At 44.0% G+C, this 21,633-nt stretch overlaps 1 protein-coding gene across 2 annotated transcripts; it reads right to left on the bottom strand.

Annotated features, from left to right (window-relative positions):
- Positions 1-5,594: 5,594 nt before the first annotated feature.
- On the bottom strand, positions 5,595-21,394 carry PPP4C (protein phosphatase 4 catalytic subunit). Of its 2 annotated transcripts, none has more exons than XM_063430847.1 (9): positions 21,096-21,394; positions 11,008-11,130; positions 10,797-10,848; positions 9,662-9,712; positions 8,906-9,007; positions 8,572-8,745; positions 7,365-7,491; positions 7,053-7,242; positions 5,595-6,973 (listed from the first exon to the last, which is right to left on the bottom strand). In XM_063430847.1, the coding sequence occupies exons 2-9, from the start codon at positions 11,103-11,105 to the stop codon at positions 6,844-6,846; spliced, it is 924 nt and encodes a 307-aa protein (XP_063286917.1). In that variant the 5' UTR covers positions 11,106-11,130; positions 21,096-21,394; the 3' UTR covers positions 5,595-6,843. The 2 variants fall into 2 exon arrangements, with proteins under 2 accessions (XP_063286917.1, XP_063286918.1); XM_063430848.1 differs by having other exon boundaries at positions 21,149-21,394.
- Positions 21,395-21,633: the final 239 nt, after the last annotated feature.

The following is a 21,633-nucleotide window of genomic DNA, read 5'->3' as shown; positions in this document are numbered from 1 at the left end:
AGACACCATTTGTCTCCCCCACCTCCTGTTCTAGCGCCTGTTTTCACACCTTGCTTACAATCCCCGGCCCAGCCCCAAACATCTGCCTGACACACAGACTTCCCGGCTCTCTGGGATCATGTCAATCATCAGACTTTCCCATTCACTCACAAGTACAGAAACACCGAATGTAAAGATCGGGGCCCCAGAAATCTATCCACAAAATCTTGTTAGTATTGACCCGCAGTCACATACCAGAAAGACCTGCTTTAATTGCACTTGATTTCCTGATAATTCACATGTTCGTGAATAGGCCTGAATTAAATCCTCTCCTCCTTATTGAAGCTCAGAGGATGTTTACTCCTGGGAATGTTTCTAATTTGGCCATTTAAGACTTAATTTGGAAAGTCTGTCATCTCCCATTAACTCACTGTTATGGACAAACACCTCTTTATTTTCCACTCAGTGCTCATTAGTTTAACCAGTTTATTTACTACAGTGAGAATTTCTGGGAATTCAAATTTTAAAATGTAGGGCAAAATAGCCAAATTAGAAAAAAATTCTCAAAAGCACCTGGGTTTTCATTACGGCTATTTTGACCTTTCATTTCAAATTCCCTGCAATGCCCACTATAGTAAATGCCCCCTCTGCCCCCCACCTATTAGGTTTAGTGTCATTGATGTGTGAATTATTGGGAATTTCAAGTGAATTCAAAATTTAAAGTTCTGGACCAGGACAGCCTCAATGAAAGCATAGCAAAATGTTTCCAGCTATTTAAAAAAATAAATCCCACTGAATTCCCACTTTAATGAATTATCCTGGCTGTCATCTTATTAATGAACTCCTCAGTGGGAATGGGCAGTTGCTTAGAGCTAACAAATTGTAGAATTGGAGTTTGGTTTTCAAATCACTACAATTCGCTGCATAGTGCATAAACCCCTCAATGTCTTTCTCAAGATAGTTTGTTTTCTTTAGCAAAAAAGCTAAAAAAAAAAAAAAACACAACTCTGCAGTATTACATGTGATTAACATAAATCTGATCATCACACAAAAACATAGCCACTATTTTGGTATATTTATCCACTAGGGCAGCAGCTCCCAAACTGTGTGCTGCAGCGCCCCAGGGGGCACAGGGGAGCCACATGATTTTTTTTCCCCGGTGCTATGACCTGGGAGGGAACTACTGGCACCATTATTATCGCCATTTATATAGCACTTTACAATATTATGAGAGGGGATTTAACTATAAATAGGACAATTACAAATAAACTTACAGGAACAATAGGTTGAAGAGGACCCTGCTCAATCGAGCTTACATTCATTAGGAGGTGGGGTGTAAAACACATTAGGACAGGAATTTGCAGTCAAATAATATAGTGGTTATTGTGCCTGGATAGTTTCTTTAAATAATGTACTAGTGCCACTCCCAAGATTAGGGACTCAGTATATGCCGCATCTCTGTACATACATACATGTATATATATATATATATACACAACCTAGAAAATAGTTTTGACTTGGGGTGCCTTGGAAAAATATTGAAATATTAAGGGAGCCTTAAACCTAAAAAGCTTAAGGATCACTGCACTAGGGTTTATACCGCCACCTTGTGTAGAAAAGTCATAATGCAGCTTCACCTCAAACACCATAACCACTTCAAATCACTTTTTTTATAAACACTGCACATGTCGAGTTTAACCCCTTGTTGTAACATCACCCTGCACCAGTGTCATAGGGGTGTGATTAGGCAGTCTGGAATAATGTCAGTTCTGTGCGGTCAGCTGATGCTCTCTGCCAATGAATGGCGGGTGTGTTGGCCGCCAGCTTGTGTTGCTTTGCCCAATTAAAACTACTATATTGACAACTCTCTACATTAGATAGCATAGATTGAAGATAGAAGCCAAAGACTCCAAGACAAATAACGGACATTGAACCGCATAAACAATACAATAAAGAAATCAATGTGGATTCAAAGTGAATTTTACATTTTTTTTTATCAAAATAGCAATATTGGAAAATCCTCCAAGCCAATTATGTTTTCAGTTCAGCTATTTCGGTCCAATATTTAAAAAATTTACCTTGAATTCTTAGCAATTCATATTTCACAGCACAATTTGCCCATTTGGGGACAAATTGTGAAATTGTCTTTACAATTCTCCACAATACAAATGCTATTTATCTACCACAATGCGACATGTTGCAGTATATCTGAACACATTTATATTCTCATTAAAAGAGGAGCTAAAAAAATACATGATATGCTCTGCAGCAGACCTGGTAACACAAAGCAATTAAGGAGGCACTGTGAGAGATGCACTGTGCAAATCAATAAAAAGTTAAAAATAGTATAGACAAATCCAAGTGAAGGAAAGAGAAAAAAAATAGATTTCACTTTTTTCCAGTTGAGGAAAGAACTCTTACTCCCCCTCCTGGGAAAGGACATAATTGCAAGTACTTGAGAAATACTTGTTTACCAGTGAAATCACAGCAGGAGCCCAAATTATCCTCAGGCAGAGTACTGTGACCTTCAAGCTCACAGCCCATTGTTAGACCAAAGCTCTGCAAATACAGAACACCATAACAGACAGATCTGTTCTGACAGCCCAACTGGGTAATTTAACACTATAACAGACAGATCTGCTCTATGACAGCCTAAATGGGTAATTTAACATGTTATGTAACTTTTCAATTTATCAATGCATTAAGAGAATGACAATATAAGACTGAACACAGAGGTCATGACAGGAGCCGATTTAGGGAAGACAATACAGAAATATTAACATTCTAATAACATAGGTTTGCAGATTTCTAAACGTCATAAAATCCTGGTCTACCCATGAAGTCATGACACGTCTCTTTTCAGCTATGTAACTATGTGACAAATTATATAAAACAAAAATACACCAGGAGTGAGAGAAACAGATTGAACCGAAGTACATATGATCTCGTGTGGATAAACATCGCTGTTCTGGAAAGGAACTCGCACAGTCTTGATTTGGAGGTAACATTTTTATAGGCAGTTTATGTTAAATTGAGGTCCCTGGTTTGGTGAGGTTATCCATAGAAACCTAATAACCAGTTAGAACACCGATTTCAAAATCTTAATATAATCTGTTACAATATACTGTACTATTGCATTTTATTAAATCTCTGGTCTACCTTTACCTCTCCCTCTTTCTGGCAGCCATCTTCATGCACCGTTTGTCAGATTTTTGAGTTATCTGACCCAATGCTCAGTATTTTGCCACCATCGCTTTCTATCTAGATATATAAAAATAGTTATAGTCACTGTTCCTTTAATAAGGAGAGAAATGTGAAATGGGGCCCCCCAAAAAATAATGAATAAAAAGTGCAATCCAGTCTTTACAACTGTATTGATTCAACTCTATGGACCCAATGATTATAATTTTTTTTCCACCAAAATGTGGTGTTAAGAGATCTGCTGGCACAGCTTGATGCCATTTTGTAAGTTTTAATTGCGAGTTCTGCAGGGCTGATAACATTTATATAAAAAAAAAAGGCACTTATCATGAACTTAAAAGTAGATCTATATTCTATTAGCAGCTATAGAACTCTATGGGTCCTCCTATTAATCCCACAAAATACAAACGGTGAATAACAAGTGTTTTACATGGTTTAGGTGATACCACCCTCCTTTTTACAAAACAGAAGTTTATTGCCAGAAGGTGAGTGACTGAAGCCATGATTGTTAGTCACGGAGTTCATAATGCAAGGACACTTTGACTCCATAAACGAAACGCTGAGCACAGCACATGTCCAACAGTTCTAGGGTTGAGGTGGTAACAACTGGGGTAGTTTGTGGGGTGTCATGTACCAAAGGGTAAGACAGAGCTGGATTTGACGGTTTCTATGAATAAAATATCTGTCAATGGATATCGAAACAAAATCAATTCCCAATATCTTACCTGTAGACTGCACCTGTAAAATGATTCAGAGTTTATTCAATCATAGATTTTATTAAGAGGTACTGGTACTAACAAATTTTTGTACAAGTCTAGCGTGATATGTTCGCAAAAAATATTGGAGCAGTCTTGGTATGGCCTACGACTGTGTCGCCAGTCCAGTCAACAATTGCGAAAGCAGTCACGATGTATGTTTGTTGGGTATACCAAGAACGTCTGTTTTTATGCCTGGTCAGTCTGGGTCTTACATGCAGAGGCATCAAAAAACAAAAACAAAAAAAAACACAGACCAGGAAGAAATTAGGTGGGGCTTCAATACAGATGGTGAAAAGCACTCTTGGAGTCCACTGATATTCAGATTAGCTCACTTTTCTTTCCTATTTTAGTTTGTATGCCTTATAGGCAATAACAAAAGGAGAAAAAAAAAAAAAAAAAATATAGAGGAAAGGACAATACCGACACTGGCCTCCCTTGGATTGGCTGAATTCATCCATGGAGACGGGGCCGGTTATTGCAATATTAGCACCATGATGGAGGAAAGATAAGTAAAATACATTTAATCCCCACAAAGAAGAGGGCCTAATCAAGTATTTCAACGTTATAGTGTTATCAATACGTTTTTGTATTTCTGACACTATAGAGCTCCTCTATACAGGCACAAAAGGTGGCAATAAGACCAAATAAATTATCTGTGAAGAGGTCTAAAAGGTGATGTACAAGAAAAGGCTCAGCTGCCATCTTGATAAAGGATGGAAAATAAATCCAGTGCAATAGACAGATGTACTACAAGGGACAACTTTGGGTTTGATTTATTAAGTCATTTACAAAAACTGCATATAGGTACGTTTAAGACACACAGCATCTTATCTCTAACAAGACATTTACACATAGCAGACAGTTACTGCAGCTTTGGGTAATCTCGGCTATGCATATCCCTCACTGGGCTCAGCAGTTATTTTCCTATATAAAATTTACTCACTTTTTTTTGCTTTTGCATCCGCAAATATACTACAAATATGGCAACCATGGATAGCTGGGCCACCAAGTGACAAGGCAGCATCCCACAATTACTAGGCATCTATTCACTAAGCTCTCAACTGTATCAAATTTCAATGTTTAAACTGGACTCCAATAAATGTCTGAGGATTGTTCCATTAAATCTCTTTCCATTATTATTAATTGGAGAACAAAAAAACTAAACTTTGCAAAAAAGGCTTTAAATGTTCCAAACAGAATGTTGGCATAACAGCCACAAAGCTTGGCTTCCTGGCTACAAACAAGCATATACGGCATCAAAGGCAGTTATTACAGCCTGCAAATAACAGACCTTTCAGAATCGCTCACCTGCCAAAATGCACCATTTTTTCCTGGATATGAAAGCGTTGACAATATTCTTTTAATGGCCAGTTATAACATTTAAGAAGTGTGACCAACTCTAGTTTGGAGTGTCCCTTTAAAACAGATGTTCTGATACAGCACCGTCATTCACCTGTTGGCTGTGAGGATCCTTGTGCTGATCCTGCAGTAGGGCACTCATTTCACATACAGTAACTAGATACACCATCTTCATATTGAAGGCCATAGGATGTGTGTCTTACAAAGCACTTACACAAAACTCACCATCATGAGTTCTGACTGAAGTAGGAACTGCACACACACATTTGGACAATAGTCAAGCAAACCACAAATTAAAATTTTCCATTTTTTTTTTTATTGCATTTTCTTGTTTTATTAGCAGATTTCCATAGCTGTATCTACCAAAAAGTCAAATAAAAATAGAAATGGTTGTCTGGTGAAAGCAGGACAGGGGTGTGGGAGAGATGGGAAAGTACACAACCACATTTTACCTACAAGTGACAGAAAGGAAAGGGGAGGGGGGGTATTTATTTAAAAAAAGGCCAAGAATTAGGGAGAATCAATCCAGTGTAGGTTGCGGAAATATGTTACAAACATTTCAACCACGCCAGTCACCAGTGACTGCTTCCATCATATAGCCAAGACATGGTTATAGGGGGAGAGGGAAGGGTGGGGTGATAAAAAAAAACCTTGGTCTTAATACCGCTGCTGGAAGAATACAAAAACACCACTCCTTCAGTTGGTAGAACCATAGCACCATGCAATGCGCCCCATCTCTGTGACAGCGCTTGCAGGGCATCTTACGGGTGTTCTCAAAACATTAAGATTATACCACCTTATCCTGGAACCTGTTGGGGCCATTAGACCCAGTACATGAGCACTAAGGCACTCCAAGCTGACAATTCCTAAAAGAATAGGACCATAAGCAGATAGTACAGAGACTGGGGCTCAGGGTAGAACAGAAAGGAATGACTGGAGCTGGGTTTTAGGAATCTTATAAAAATTGAGGAAGAAACTCCTGAAAATGCCTAAAAAGACAAAAAAAAAAATTGGTTTCTTTGCATACCATTGCCAAAACCCACCACCCCTGAATGCATCTCTCCTTTACACCTTCTTTGAAGTTCTGCAGAGAATCAGCACATCTTCATTTCTGAGATGCAGCACATCCATTGTAGGGTTTGATTCAGTTACTTTTATCCTTGCTAAAGAAACCTGCAGAGCATTACTGTCTCCCCTCCCTCCCACACCCCTACATAAGACATGAAAGCCCATCATTCCGTTTAAAGGCTTCATTGACACCCTTTTCACACAGGAAAGGTCCTCACTCCACTTCCAATCACAGCGCCCCCTTCTGGAGATCTGCAGCACATTATTCTAAAGAGACATTTAAAAAAAGAAAAAAGAACAAAAAAGGGGGAGGTGCAAAGAGCAATGTTCTGCAAAGGTGACACCAGCAAACTCCCTCCCTCGTAAGGTTGTGCTGGTCCCACAGAGTAAGAGGGTGAAAGAAAAAAAAGGTGGCGCGGGGAGACGTTATAAAGACACCAGGAGGAGATCATGGAGGCGACAAGCTTGGTGAAGCAGGTCACAGGAAGTAGTCCGCCACAGGTTTCTTGGAGGGAATGCCTCTAGTCTCCTGGGGTGCAGCCTCAAAAATGATGAACTCTTTCTGTAGGTGTTCATCCAGCTCCAGTATGGCAGCTACATTTCCACATCTAGAGTAAGAAGAAGAGTGTGAGAGCAGCCCAGTAGAGGAGCCATTGAAGGTAGTTACTAGGATAGGGAAGACCATACCTGTAACAGTAGTTTGGAGCAGACCACACTGTTAAGACAGTCTCATTGAAGTGCCACTTGTAACCCTCCATGACAAGCTGATGCGCCCGGCAAATCATATCTATGTTATTTGCCGCATTGAACTGTGCTACCACGTCACTGCCAAACAGGTATCCTGCTCCACGCGGGCTGACCCCCCAGCCAGTCGTATCTGTGTAAAACAAAATATGATAAAATCACTACAGCCATCTGGTTATTGCAAAAGAAGATAAATCCAGTGTATATGCCAGTAAAGCAATAAATGGTATCTAAATAAGTTTTAATTTTTTTTACCTTCTGGGTCAGACCACAGCAAGTCACACATGGGTCCATCATGAGGCACTTCTTGCTTGCGGTCAATGGTGCGGATCTGATCCAGGGTTTGGATGGAAGGTGAGAGACCACCATGTACACAAAAGATCTGATGGGAGAAAGGAGGTAACAAGTTACAAATTGCATCCACTCACCAGTCAAGCATTTAATATGAGAAACCAAGTGCACTGGTAAAAACAGGAAACAGAAAATTATTATTTTGGGAGAGCAGTTAGGCTTAAAAAGTTTACAGGGTCTGTAACCCATGGACTTATGCGGTTAACACATCCTGCTTTCCTTAATCTTTTTGCATGTTCATGGCAGAAAACGATTAATGTACACCAGTCATGAGGAAGTTCAAGAATATATTAAGTGCAAAAAGTAGCATTCATATAACATCACACATTACAGGAAATCTACTGCGCATGTCTAGCACGTCTTCTCTAACCTATGCGGGGTCAGTTTCTCTGTGTCAGCTTGCGCTGTGAAAAAACAGGCTGCTGCTTTAGCAAATTGTAGCCATGAGAAATTCTTGCCTTTAACCCCTACAGACATGGAAAGACTTAACAATAACTGATGTACATGACAGCCTTTGATTTAGGAACACAAAAGTTTCAGGTGCTTAGAGAGAATGTTATGTTTTCCAACGGCAGGATGTTTATACACGATAGTGGAATCTAGTGTCAGGCTCTCAACAGAAAAATATGGTATGTTTAAAGAATGCGCGTTTAACCCTTTATTTACCTGTATCTATGACAAGTCCACTTTTCTCTGGTACTGCAGGTGAGAGTTAGGCAAGGTATCTCCAGATGTATTTATTACATCTGTGGGCCTTTAATTAGCGCTTCACTTCTATTCCCTTTGACCCCCTCCCACCACAAACCATCGGGGAAGACCTACCCCGGTATTTGTAGATACAGGATAATAGATGTTATTATGCAATACATCTATAGGTTAATGCATATATTTATAGCTCTGTATGTCTAGGGGAATATTCACTAAGCATTGTATAGGTAAAAATTAATTTTCCATCAAGAGCCTTCCCCCAAAACCATTTTATATTCTCCACTGTGTTGACATTAACCACTTCAACATATATATATATATATATATATGTTATTTCAGATCTTAAACAGTTTCCTCACAATACTCATTTTATTCCAGTTACCTCCCTGTCGATAATCCTCACCTTCCCATCAATAATTGCTGAAAGACTGAGGTAGTCAAAGATCTCTGTACAATACCGCCAGACTGTCACCGAGCCATACTTGCGAAGACACTCATCATAGAAGCCGTACACCTGAGTGATCTGCCGACTCTCATGGTTCCCTCGGATTAATGTAATACGATCAGGGTAGCGGACCTGTAAAAACAGCACCATGGTGAGCTTGGAAATCATTTCATAAAAATACGGAGACCAATCCCTGTATCCCCAAAACGGTCTCAAGTCTCACCAGAAGAATTTACTGCTCTGTTTTCCTTAAGGCAGATCTCAGACACATGCTCAGTGGCCCAATACCCACCTTTAATGCTAGGAGTAGAAGGAATGTTTCGACGCTGTAAAATCCTCGGTCAACAAAGTCACCCATGAACAGGTAATTTGTTTCTGGCACATCGCCTCCCACCTATGATAAGGAGACTTGAGTAGTTAAAACGACTTTACTAACATTTAAGTAAGACATACTATACATAGCAGCTACACAATTACATAAAAGTACAAAAGGATAGTTCTATTTAGACACAAAAATATAAAAATGGAGGAAAAAAATCAAAATAAGAATTCTTCCCTTTTCTGCCGCTTGCCTCTGGCATAAGGAGAGGATAGAGAGATGGAATACGATATTAATACAGGAGCTGGCTGCGATAGACAGTTCTAGGATCCACTCTCTGCTCTCCTGTACAGCATCTTCCTTGGCGGGCTTGGAATCAGGACCCCATGAATCGGCACGTAGATATGGGGAAGGTCATTAAAGAGGCAGGATCTTCACTGGCCAACAAGGAGACACTTCTCTATGCCATGTGTCATGGGTTGCAGTGGCAACCTGGATTTGACAAGCGCTTGAACAAAAGCTCCCTCACATAAATATTGGTTAATAAGCAACATTATTTAGCAGGCATTCACGCTTTCAAACCTGAAGGGAGGGTTATAGTAACAATGCAGGTAGAATAATATGGCGTGTATTTTTTAAGATCTTATTTTGCAGCTACCTTTTTGGTTTCTTCTTTGAACAAAGGAATCCTAATATTGTAAACATAAAGACAAAAACACGAGTACTCACCCTGAACAATTCCTTGAGGTCATAGAACTGGCCATGGATATCCCCACACACCTAGCGGAAAGCAGAACACACAGTGAACACACATCTCATCTATAGTATGAAGAAACAATATGCTTTTCGGCGCTGTAGGTCAAGCATCTCCACAACCAAAGGAGCCAACAATTCAGTGTCTCCGGGAAGAAGCTTTTAAAGGACAATGATCTGCCGTTTTGTCCTTCATGCAATTTGTATTTGCAATAATTGGATCAGAGTAGAACCTGTATATTTCAGCAAACACTTTAGAGTGATGGAAACCGGATAGGGCAGCATAAGAATGATATTTTGTTACCGTTTTATTTTCCTTTTTGACATCTTTGACTATTCACCGTCTGTGACCATACAAGGTACTAGATGTCAAACACACCCTACCAACCTGCAACTTATGGTGTGACTCAAATGTACAACTGTATGATGCTCAATAAACGTTTTAAGAAACACTATATAGGAGTAAGGAATACAAACATGTATTCCTAATACTATACCGTCCTGGTGGCTTGTTAGATTATTGGGCAACCCTAAATGAAGTAAAGCCATGGTCTCAGTCCACTCCATCTCCTTGGAAACTATCAATCTTGCTGATTTCAGCCAACCCAATGCTTTATCATAGTTAAATGTTGCGAGACTAGTGCGAATGTGTAGCAAAACGCCACACTTCAATCAATTCCTCTTAATAATCAGCATTTGATTGAGAACGGAGTCTGACTTTTCAGAAGGAAAGTGCTACAAGTGGCTGTCAGGAAGACCAGAACAAGAAGTTACTGCTGTATGCACTAAAGGACAATTTGTTTTATATTGCAGGGTTAAAACTAAAGAGCCACTGTAACCAGACCACTTCATTGAAAGGAAGCAGTCGCTTTAACCCCTTAAGGACCAAACTTCTGGAATAAAAGGGAATCATGACATGTCACACATGTCATGTGTCCTTAAGGGGTTAAAGAGGAGGAAAATGAAAAAAAAAAAATATATATATACACACACACACACACACACACACACACACCCTAAAAATCACGTGGAAAACAGCAAATGCATTAGCCAGGACAAAGGGAATCTCAAATTTTAAATTGTTACAAGTGCATTTGAGCAGCCAACGTACCGTAACAGGAGAATCAACCCTCTGGACGTTACTTTCTTCCACTAAAATTTCACTGAGAGAAAAAGAGGGGGGGGGGGGGGGGGGGGGGGAGAAACTGTAAGAAACTGACAGACTGCACAGCATTCAGATGTTACAAACAGTGATACATGCCACATTTCTGAAATAACATGACCCAGGCTTGTTAATAAAGGGTTAATGGTTCGGCACTCACCGGGCCTTGGCACAAAGAGCTTTCACTTCACTTTCCTTGATGAGCTCGCAGCGTCTCAGCTGCTCAATCTGACGGTCCAGGTCACTAATTTCTGTCATGGCTCCTCGTTGATGAGCCTCTAACCTGAGGGAACAAGTTTTTAATAGCTTTAGCTTCAATTCCTCAGACACCATTAAGCTCACAGTAAAGGAAATCGCCTGGAGACTTATGAAGCTTTAAACTGCCTTAAGACCCTTCCAATAATGTACTCCATGATAATGGCAGCTTAACCCCGTAGCACCTGTACTGGTTTTAGGGTATTTTGGTAGGTTCTGTGACAGGTGCAGGTTTATGTACAGTTACCCTGTTTTATGAAGAGGTATCCAAGCAAACAACTGCTGCCATGGCAATTAAGCATGTGCTATTTATGAGCAAGTAAACGCAGTATTCACATACTGGCATGGTAAAATTAGAGTAGGTATTCAGTTAGAGATATACACATATTTTTACTTTTTAAAGCAAACTATTCTCAAAATTGTCATGACAATTAGATTGGCCTATCAATCCCTTAGAGAAGTAGATTGTTTTTTTTTGGAATTTAAAAAAAAGTTTTTAAATAATTCAAAACGTTCTATACCCCTAACAGCCAGTATTGCAGAGACACGTGGTCACTACAGTAAATAAGCTTTATCGTTTTATGATTGAAATTCCAATCCAAAACAAAGATTGTGTCGCATTATCGGGAGGAAAAAAAATAAAACTAAAATAAAAAATACTTTAATAAGCTTATACTTTCTGTACAATCAGGACTCCTGAAGGGCAGAGCCAGATTGTTACAGGACTGTGGTAGGACGGTGCGGTTTTAATGTGGTCACACCATACATTCCTCAAGATGGACATTAAAGGCAGCTCTATCTACTGATACAGTAACAGACTAAGGCCTTCGCTGGCTACTTAAACACAGAATACTGCAGCAGAATCCATTCAGTCCACGAAAAGGCCACAGAGTCCCCAAGTATAATTTACAAGCGCTGAAGACTTGAGGTTTAGCGAATAAGCTGGTAAGTGTTTTATCAGAAAGGACACATTCAGTTTCTCCTAAGTATATACAAAGTAACACCACTAAAGACCATACCTTCAGCACTTCAGATGTTGTGGACTAAATCTTCCATGATGCTTTGCCAGCAATATGGCTGTATGAGCATTAAGGAGATGTGGTCCATAGCCTTTGGAGTATGGAAGTTTGCCTATCCCGGTGACAATGAAATGCCATGTTCAATACCATAACCAGCATTCCACATATAGAAGACAAACTGTATACTGGCATTACTTCCTAGTGGAACACAACAAGCCACCACTTACATAGAATCGCCCAGGAACAAGCCACAACGACAATCAGTAGAATATAATTTTACAGAGGAAAGCTCATTTAAAACAAGACAAATAAGGCAGAGGTTTCAATGTCACTTCACAACAGATTCTGCTTCTGCAATACAATGCCATAAGATAAAATTCTTTATTCCTCTACATGGAAAGCAGATGCTTTGTATTCCAGATGAGGAAATAGTCTGGATATAGTGTAATTTACAGTGTTGACATGTTAAAATTAACAAGAGACTCCAAGATAAGAGCATGGAGAGAGGTTAGAAGTCAGGAAAAAGCCAGAGAGGAGACAGAAGCAGATAACTGCAGCACAAAAATCGCATGGTGTAATAATCCCTGTTCCTACAGCAAAAAAATCAGCCCGACAAGAATTAATCCAGAGCAGTCTCGTAATAACAGGTCTTGGGAGCAATCTGCTACTTTCCCAAACTAAATCACTACATAGAACTCTGTGCTACACAACCCTTCCTGGGAATGTAGTGAAATACTGGAGATTACTTCCTACCAAAACAAGACCTCAAACATATGTAATGGCGTGCACAGATAACGTGTAGTATCCAAGACACTGAAGCCACATGTATGTATCCCATATATGCAGAACAAATCCATAAGGTACTGGTGGATGGCTATCCGACATCAAAGTATTTTAATGCAATCAAATTCCAAAGCAGAGAAAATGAACACTGGAATAATTGGCCAGACGATCCATCCTCAATGCTTTGACACATTGTTCCTCAGGATGCAACAAAAACAGGAAAAGGGTCTTCATGATGTGTATGTATGAAGGTGGGCTTTAGAGAGAAATCAAGTCCAAAATTGCAGAACTGCCATGAAAAGGGTGAAGAGGTGCAAACTATATAAGCCATCCTGAACGTAGGGAATCAAATCTAAACTGCCCCAACAGGTTTTATAGAGGAAAAGTGACCGTACCAGTTAGCGATGAGAGAGAGCTAGGTCTGCACGCGCACACTGTGTTACAAATCGCAAACCACACACAGTCATGGAGTTAAGCTGTGACGCCTGAGCGTACACAATGCCTCTAGCAGCTGACATTATCAGCAATCCTGTCTCTGGCCTCCAGCTAAGAAAACTGCACTTTCAACAACATTGGGACTCCGCACACCTCAGCCTGTGCAAGTCCAAAACATGCTTCTAGTGTAGTTAGCATATTGTCCTCGTGGAACAAACATTGACACCCGGTTCATTTTAAAGGGGTATGCCAAACACTGGCAATCTCAGTGGTCATGTTGTCTGTATCTGCACTGGTTCACCCTGCATATACAAAGTTTAACCCATTTGCTGCTGGAGGTGTAGCTCCACCTACAGCATTAGCCAGCCAGGACCACGGCCATAGTGGCCAATATGGATTTGTGCATATTTCTTTGAATGAATGGCTGGCGGGTCGACTTCTAGCTTCTGAAGTAACCACATGTCATTGGCCACTGAAGGACACTCAGCACCCAGGGGCATTACAACAAAATTTACTTCTACAGGAAAATCCCTGAATTTGTCCAGGAGGAACCGTAGACCTCTCCAATCCAAATGTAATACAACTGGCATCCTACTATTGAGATCTTCACAAGACATATGAAGGAAGCTACAAAGACCAATTAACTGTAGCATTGGGGGAGCGGAGCTGTAAGCAGTTTGGAGTTTCTTGAACATACATACATCACGTAATTAATGATTAAATCTGTATCATTCGTTACATGGTGCTTTCTTCTATTTTACATGTTTGGAATGTGTCCCTTTAAAAAGAACCTGTCACGGGTCGGTTTACTTACATTACAGAAACATTCCATTTCAAATTAATAGGAATACTCACGCACATCAGGTAATTCCACCCTGTAATGACAGCTCCAGGAGGATAAAACCATACCTTGTGTATGTCTCTACATGCAAGGAACCGATGCAGTGTATTTGTACAAGTAAAAGGTAACTGGGGTGGGGGAATTTTATTTTTTATCACAAATGGAAAGATTAGGGTAGACAATAAGGTACACCATTTCCATAGAAATGTATCACCCCAAATAACAGGAACTTCTTAATGCTAAATGAGGCAAAAATCTCAGAGCACTACTTTAAGGTTAATGAGTAATAATATCAGCATAAGCAGTGATTTAATCAGGGAACACATTATGTACAGGTCCACACTGAACTTTGTGTTCCTGAGGCCATGTTAATTCAGAAAAACTTTGAAAATCTAAACCAAAAGACTAGCTGTGGCTATAGTGGAGTTGGAGATTAAAATAAATAAAGTACCAGCCTAAATCTGCAAGAAGAAAAAATCTCACACCATAGGAAACAAAAAAAAATATATATAGATATCGAATACACACACACACACACACACACACACACACACACACACACGTTGAGCGACAGCGTGAATATTGGCAATACCTTGAACTGTCATGTTCCTCAAACCATTCCCCAAAAATGTTAGTGTGTGGCAAAGTGCATTATACTGCCATCAAGACCATTGCCATGAAGGGGCATAAGTGGTCTGCAGCAATCTCTAGGTAGATGCTATGCGTCAAAGTAACATCCGCAAAACCTGATTCATCAGACCAGGTAACCTTTCATTGCTGCATGGTCCAGTACTGATGCTTACGTCACCATTGAAAGTGCTTTGGCAGTTTACAGGGGCCATCACAGGCACTCAGACCAGTCTCTGCTATGCAGCAAACTGTAATGCACGGTGTATTCTGAACCCTTTCCATCATTGCCAGCATTAATCTGTACAGCAATTTGAGCTACAGTTTATATTCTGTGTGACTGGACCAGACTGGTTAGTTTTCTCTCCCCATGTGCATCAGCCTTGAGGGCCAGTGTCCTTGCACCACTTTTGGTAGGTACTAACCACTGCATACCAGGAACATCCCACAAGACTTGCTGTTTTGGAGATGCTTTGATCATCCTAGCCATCACCATTTGACCCATGTCAAAGTCACTCAGACTTTTTCGCTTGCCCATGAAATGCAAGAACTGACTGTTTACTTGCTGCCTACTATATCCCACCCTATTAGCAATGTTATACACTCACCTGGCAGTAGTGACTGAAACACACACAAATACATACTACAGCTGCCTAAACAAAAAGTTATTTCAGTCCAAAATGGCCTAGACCTGAGCAGCGAGATTGCAGTGGCATGATCTATACACCAAGCCTGCTTCATTAAGTTAAAGTTGTTTTGGTGCATTTTGTTTAGCTTTAAAGCAGATTAATGGTTCCTGGCCACCCACAGAATGGCCTCCTCAGAGATTACACTCTTACATGCTTCCTCAATGGCCTAATCTGTACAGAAGAGATGAGCTGTTGGGGTTCGTTTAGCATTAAACAATTATAAATTGTTTAACGGTAAAAAGGACTGCACCAGGTGACTTCAACCACTTCAATAAGATGAAGCAGTTAACAGTGTCCCTTTAACTGGATAGATTTGTCACGTATTTGTCCTGCCCAAGCAGGAAACAAGCTGCCCCCTGCTAAAGGAATATTAACAGTAGCACATGCACTGTAGTTACTGTCACAATGCAGTAGAAATGGCGGCAAGAGTTCTTCTGACCTCCCTTTGTAACGGAGTTCATAGAATAATCCACTGAGACTTGACAAGAAACCATATCTTTCTATGGACTTTTCTGGAAGTCTGCACATTTTGCAACACGTTTACATGAAATTTTATGATCAGTCCACTTTAATCTTCCAGGTTTGCATACATTCTGAGGGCCTCAGTCTGACAGTCCAGTGTATATATCAGATCCATAATGTGAGGGTCCAAGCCTGGCCGTACCATATTATATTACCTACAGCGTAAGGGCCCCAGCATGGCCGTACCGTGTATATGTTACCAACAGCGTAAGGGCCCCCGCATAGTCGTACCGTGTATATATTACCTACAGCGTGAGGCCCCCAGCGTGGCCGTACTGTGTATATATTAACTACATTGTGAAAGCCCCGGCTTGGCCGTACTGTGTATATATTACCTACTGCGTGAGGGCCCCAGCATGGCCGTACTGTGTATATATTACCTACATTGTGAAGGCCCCAGCATGGCCGTACTGTGCATATGTTACCCACATCGTGAGGCCCCCAGCATGGCCGTACTGTGTATATATTACCTACAGCGTGAGGGCCCCAGCATGGCCGTACTGTGTATATATTACCTACATTGTGAAGGCCCCAGCATGGCCATACGGTGTATATATTACCTACAGCGTGAGGGCCCCCAGCATGGCCGTACTGTGTATATATTACCTACATTGTGAAGGCCCCAGCATGGCCGTACTGTGTATATATTACCTACATTGTGAAGGCCCCCGCATGGCCATACTGTGTATATATTACCTACATTGTGAAGGCCCCAGCATGGCCGTACTGTGTATATATTACCTACAGCGCGAGGGCCCCAGCATGGCCGTACTGTGTATATATTACCTACAGCGTGAGGGCCCCAGCATGGCCATACTGTGTATATATTACCTACAGCGTGAGGGCCCCAGCATGGCCGTACTGTGTATATATTACCTACATTGTGAGGGCCCCAGCATGGCCGTACTGTGTATATATTACCTACATTGTGAGGGCCCCAGCATGGCCGTACTGTGTATATGTTACCTACATTGTGAAGGCCCCAGCATGGCCGTACTGTGTATATATTACCTACATTGTGAGGGCCCCAGCATGGCCGTACTGTGTATATATTACCTACAGCGTGAGGGCCCCAGCATGGCCATACTGTGTATATATTACCTACAGCGTGAGGGCTCCCAGCATGGCCATACTGTGTATATATTACCTACAGCGTGAGGCCCCCAGCATGGCCGTACTGTGTATATATTACCTACATTGTGAAGGCCCCAGCATGGCCGTACTGTGTATATATTACCTACAGCGTGAGGGCCCCAGCATGGCCGTACTGTGTATATATTACCTACATTGTGAGGGCCCCAGCATGGCCGTACTGTGTATATGTTACCTACATTGTGAAGGCCCCAGCATGGCCGTACGGTGTATATATTACCTACATTGTGAGGGCCCCAGCATGGCCGTACTGTGTATATATTACCTACAGCGTGAGGGCCCCAGCATGGCCATACTGTGTATATATTACCTACATTGTGAAGGCCCCAGCATGGCCGTACTGTGTATATATTACCTACAGCGTGAGGGCCCCCAGCATGGCCGTACTGTGTATATATTACCTACAGCGTGAGGGCCCCAGCATGGCCGTACTGTGTATATATTACCTACAGCATGAGGGCCCCAGCATGGCCATACTGTGTATTTATATTACCTACAGCGTGAGGGCCCCAGCCTGCCCGTGCTGTGTATATATTACCTACAGCGTGAGGCCCCCAGCATGGCCGTACTGTGTATATATTACCTACATTGTGAAGGCCCCAGCATGGCCGTACTGTGTATATATTACCTACATTGTGAGGGCCCCAGCATGGCCGTACTGTGTATATATTACCTACAGCGTGAGGGCCCCAGCATGGCCATACTGTGTATATATTACCTACATTGTGAAGGCCCCAGCATGGCCGTACTGTGTATATATTACCTACAGCGTGAGGGCCCCCAGCATGGCCATACTGTGTATATATTACCTACAGCGTGAGGGCCCCAGCATGGCCGTACTGTGTATATATTACCTACAGCATGAGGGCCCCAGCATGGCCGTACTGTGTATATATTACCTACAGCGTGAGGGCCCCAGCATGGCCGTACTGTGTATATATTACCTACAGCGTGAGGGCCCCAGCATGGCCGTACTGTGTATATATTACCTACAGCGTGAGGGCCCCAGCATGGCCATACTGTGTATATATTACCTACAGCGTGAGGGCCCCAGCATGGCCGTACTGTGTATATATTACCTACAGCGTGAGGGCCCCAGCATGGCCGTACTGTGTATATATTACCTACATTGTGAGGGCCCCAGCATGGCCGTACTGTGTATATATTACCTACAGCGTGAGGGCCCCAGCATGGCCGTACTGTGTATATATTACCTACAGCGTGAGGGCCCCAGCATGGCCGTACTGTGTATATATTACCTACAGCGTGAGGGCCCCAGCATGGCCGTACTGTGTATATATTACCTACAGCGTGAGGGCCCCAGCATGGCCATACTGTGTATATATTACCTACAGCGTGAGGGCCCCAGCATGGCCGTACTGTGTATATATTACCTACAGCGTGAGGGCCCCAGCATGGCCATACTGTGTATTTATATTACCTACAGCGTGAGGGCCCCAGCCTGCCCGTGCTGTGTATATACACACACTATACAGACAAAAGTTTTGGGACACCTGACAATTACACGAACAGGGACCTTTAGGAGGTCCCATTCTAAATACAAAAAGAGATTACTACGTGGTTGGTCCACCCTTTACAGAAATAACAGCTTCCACAAAATTCTGCAATGCTACGCACTGATGTAGACAAGAAGCCCTGGCTCACAATCGCCATTCAAAAGGTGGTCAATGAGGGTGAAGCTAGGGCTCTTTGCGGGCGAGTTCTTCCACAACAAACGCATCCAACAAGGTCTTTATGGACCGTGCATTGTGCACAGTCGTGCTGGAATAAAAGATCCTTCCCCAAACTGTTCCCACAAAGTTGGAAGCATAGCATTGTCCAAAATGCCTTGGTATGCTAACTCATTAAGATTTTTCCTTCATTGGAAGTGTCCTAGCCCAAGTCTTGAAAAACAGCCCTATACCATTATCCCTCCTACAACAAACTGTACAGTTGGCACACTGTAAGTCAGGTAGGTAACGTTCTCCTGACATTCACAAAATCCAGACTCTCCCATTAGACTGCCAGAGAAGAGTGATTCTTCACTCCACAGAAGACGTTTCCACTGCTCGTGTTCTTTACACTACCTAATCCGAAGCCTGACATTGTACTGGACAGTGAGGCTTGAACACAGCTGCTCAGCCATGGAAATGCATTCCATGAAGCTCCCACCTCACAGGTTTTTCTGCAGATAATGAAAAAGGAAGTTTGGAATCTTTCAGCTATGGAATCAGCCGAGCATTGGCGACTTTTACGCACCATGCACCTCAGCATTATGTGACCCCGCTCTGGCTTTACGTTACTTTTATTTCTAAAAGCTTCCACACACCAGTGAGGGCCCCCAGCCTGGCTGTGGTTACAGTGAGGGCCCCCAGCCTGGCTGTGGTTACAGTGAGGGCCCCCAGCCTGGCTGTGGTTACAGTGAGGGCCCCCAGCCTGGCTGTGGTTACAGTGAGGGCCCCCAGCCTGGCTGTGGTTACAGTGAGGGCCCCCAGCCTGGCTGTGGTTACAGTGAGGGCCCCCAGCCTGGCTGTGGTTACAGTGAGGGCCCCCAGCCTGGCTGTGGTTACAGTGAGGGCCCCCAGCCTGGCTGTGGTTACAGTGAGGGCCCCCAGCCTGGCTGTGGTTACAGTGAGGGCCCCCAGCCTGGCTGTGGTTACAGTGAGGGCCCCCAGCCTGGCTGTGGTTACAGTGAGGGCCCCCAGCCTGGCTGTGGTTACAGTGAGGGCCCCCAGCCTGGCTGTGGTTACAGTGAGGGCCCCCAGCCTGGCTGTGGTTACAGTGAGGGCCCCCAGCCTGGCTGTGGTTACAGTGAGGGCCCCCAGCCTGGCTGTGGTTACAGTGAGGGCCCCCAGCCTGGCTGTGGTTACAGTGAGGGCCCCCAGCCTGGCTGTGGTTACAGTGAGGGCCCCCAGCCTGGCTGTGGTTACAGTGAGGGCCCCCAGCCTGGCTGTGGTTACAGTGAGGGCCCCCAGCCTGGCTGTGGTTACAGTGAGGGCCCCCAGCCTGGCTGTGGTTACAGTGAGGGCCCCCAGCCTGGCTGTGGTTACAGTGAGGGCCCCCAGCCTGGCTGTGGTTACAGTGAGGGCCCCCAGCCTGGCTGTGGTTACAGTGAGGGCCCCCAGCCTGGCTGTGGTTACAGTGAGGGCCCTCAGCCTGGCTGTGGTTACAGTGAGGGCCCTCAGCCTGGCTGTGGTAACAGTGAGGGCCCCCAGCCTGGCTGTGGTAACAGTGAGGGCCCCCAGCCTGGCTGTGGTTACAGTGAGGGCCCTCAGCCTGGCTGTGGTTACAGTGAGGGCCCTCAGCCTGGCTGTGGTTACAGTGAGGGCCCTCAGCCTGGCTGTGGTTACAGTGAGGGCCCCTGGCTGTGGTTACAGTGAGGGCCCCTGGCTGTGGTTACAGTGAGGGCCCCTGGCTGTGGTTACAGTGAGGGCCCCCAGCCTGGCTGTGGTTATAGTGAGGGCCCCTGGCTGTGGTTATAGTGAGGGCCCCAGCCTGTGGTTATAGTGAGGGCCCCAGCCTGGCTGTGGTTACAGTGAGGGCCCCAGCCTGGCTGTGGTTACAGTGAGGGCCCCAGCCTGGCTGTGGTTACAGTGAGGGCCCCAGCCTGGCTGTGGTTACAGTGAGGGCCCCAGCCTGGCTGTGGTTACAGTGAGGGCCCCAGCCTGGCTGTGGTTACAGTGAGGGCCCCAGCCTGGCTGTGGTTACAGTGAGGGCCCCAGCCTGGCTGTGGTTACAGTGAGGGCCCCAGCCTGGCTGTGGTTACAGTGAGGGCCCCAGCCTGGCTGTGGTTACAGTGAGGGCCCCAGCCTGGCTGTGGTTATAGTGAGGGCCCTCAGCCTGGCTGTGGTTACAGTGAGGGCCCCCGGCTCGGTGTATAATACCCGGCTATGACGTGGTTCCGGACCCCAGGTCGGTACATTACCGGAAGCTGTGACGTGGTTCCGGGGCCCCGGCCTCACACGGTGTCTCCCTCACCTGGCGCGGTGTCGGGCGGTCCCTGGGCAGCGGGGAGATCGCTCTGTGCCCGGCCTCGTGTTCGGTGTTTCCCCCGCTCCTCCCTCCGGTGTCTCCCGCTTCCTCCTCCTGACACCGAGAGCCAAGCACCGCGAGAGGATGACGTCAACACGATCCACGCAACTCCCAGCGGTCTCTGGGCGCGCTCCCTCCCTGCCTAGCAACGGGCCGTGCGCTTCCTGCCTAGCAACGGGGCCGCGCGCGAGCTCGTGGCGGGAAAAGAGCGCGGAAGGCTTGGATTTTGAATAGGAGAACTTTATCAGCAAAGTAACAATCAGAGGGAGTCACGTGACTGGAGAGTCTGGCACTCACTGCTGCTCCAATATGGAGGGTGCCCACCTAGTGTTACCATGGCAACTTGTATAGACTGCAAGGCCCATCAGTCTGAGGCTGTCAGTGGATGGTTTAGTCTCCCTGGGATAGAGGCTGCAGGACACACAGGGCTA

The sequence above is a fragment of the Pelobates fuscus genome, chromosome 8 (genome assembly GCF_036172605.1).
Source record: "Pelobates fuscus isolate aPelFus1 chromosome 8, aPelFus1.pri, whole genome shotgun sequence".
In the NCBI taxonomy this organism is placed as follows: Eukaryota; Metazoa; Chordata; class Amphibia; order Anura; family Pelobatidae; genus Pelobates; species Pelobates fuscus.
Note: the sequence above shows the minus strand (reverse complement) of the source record. Positions and strands in the feature narration are given on the sequence as shown.

Bases quoted from the DNA above. Each gene is read 5' to 3' on its own strand.
- PPP4C (XM_063430847.1), bottom strand. From the start codon at position 11,105: ATGACAGAAATTAGTGACCTGGACCGTCAGATTGAGCAGCTGAGACGC. The intron at 9,713-10,796 runs GTACGTTGGCTG...GCTTTCCGCTAG, and splicing joins GGGTTGATTCTCCTGTTACG to GTGTGTGGGGATATCCATGG. The intron at 6,974-7,052 runs GTATGGTCTTCC...TTCTTACTCTAG, and splicing joins GCTCCAAACTACTGTTACAG to ATGTGGAAATGTAGCTGCCA.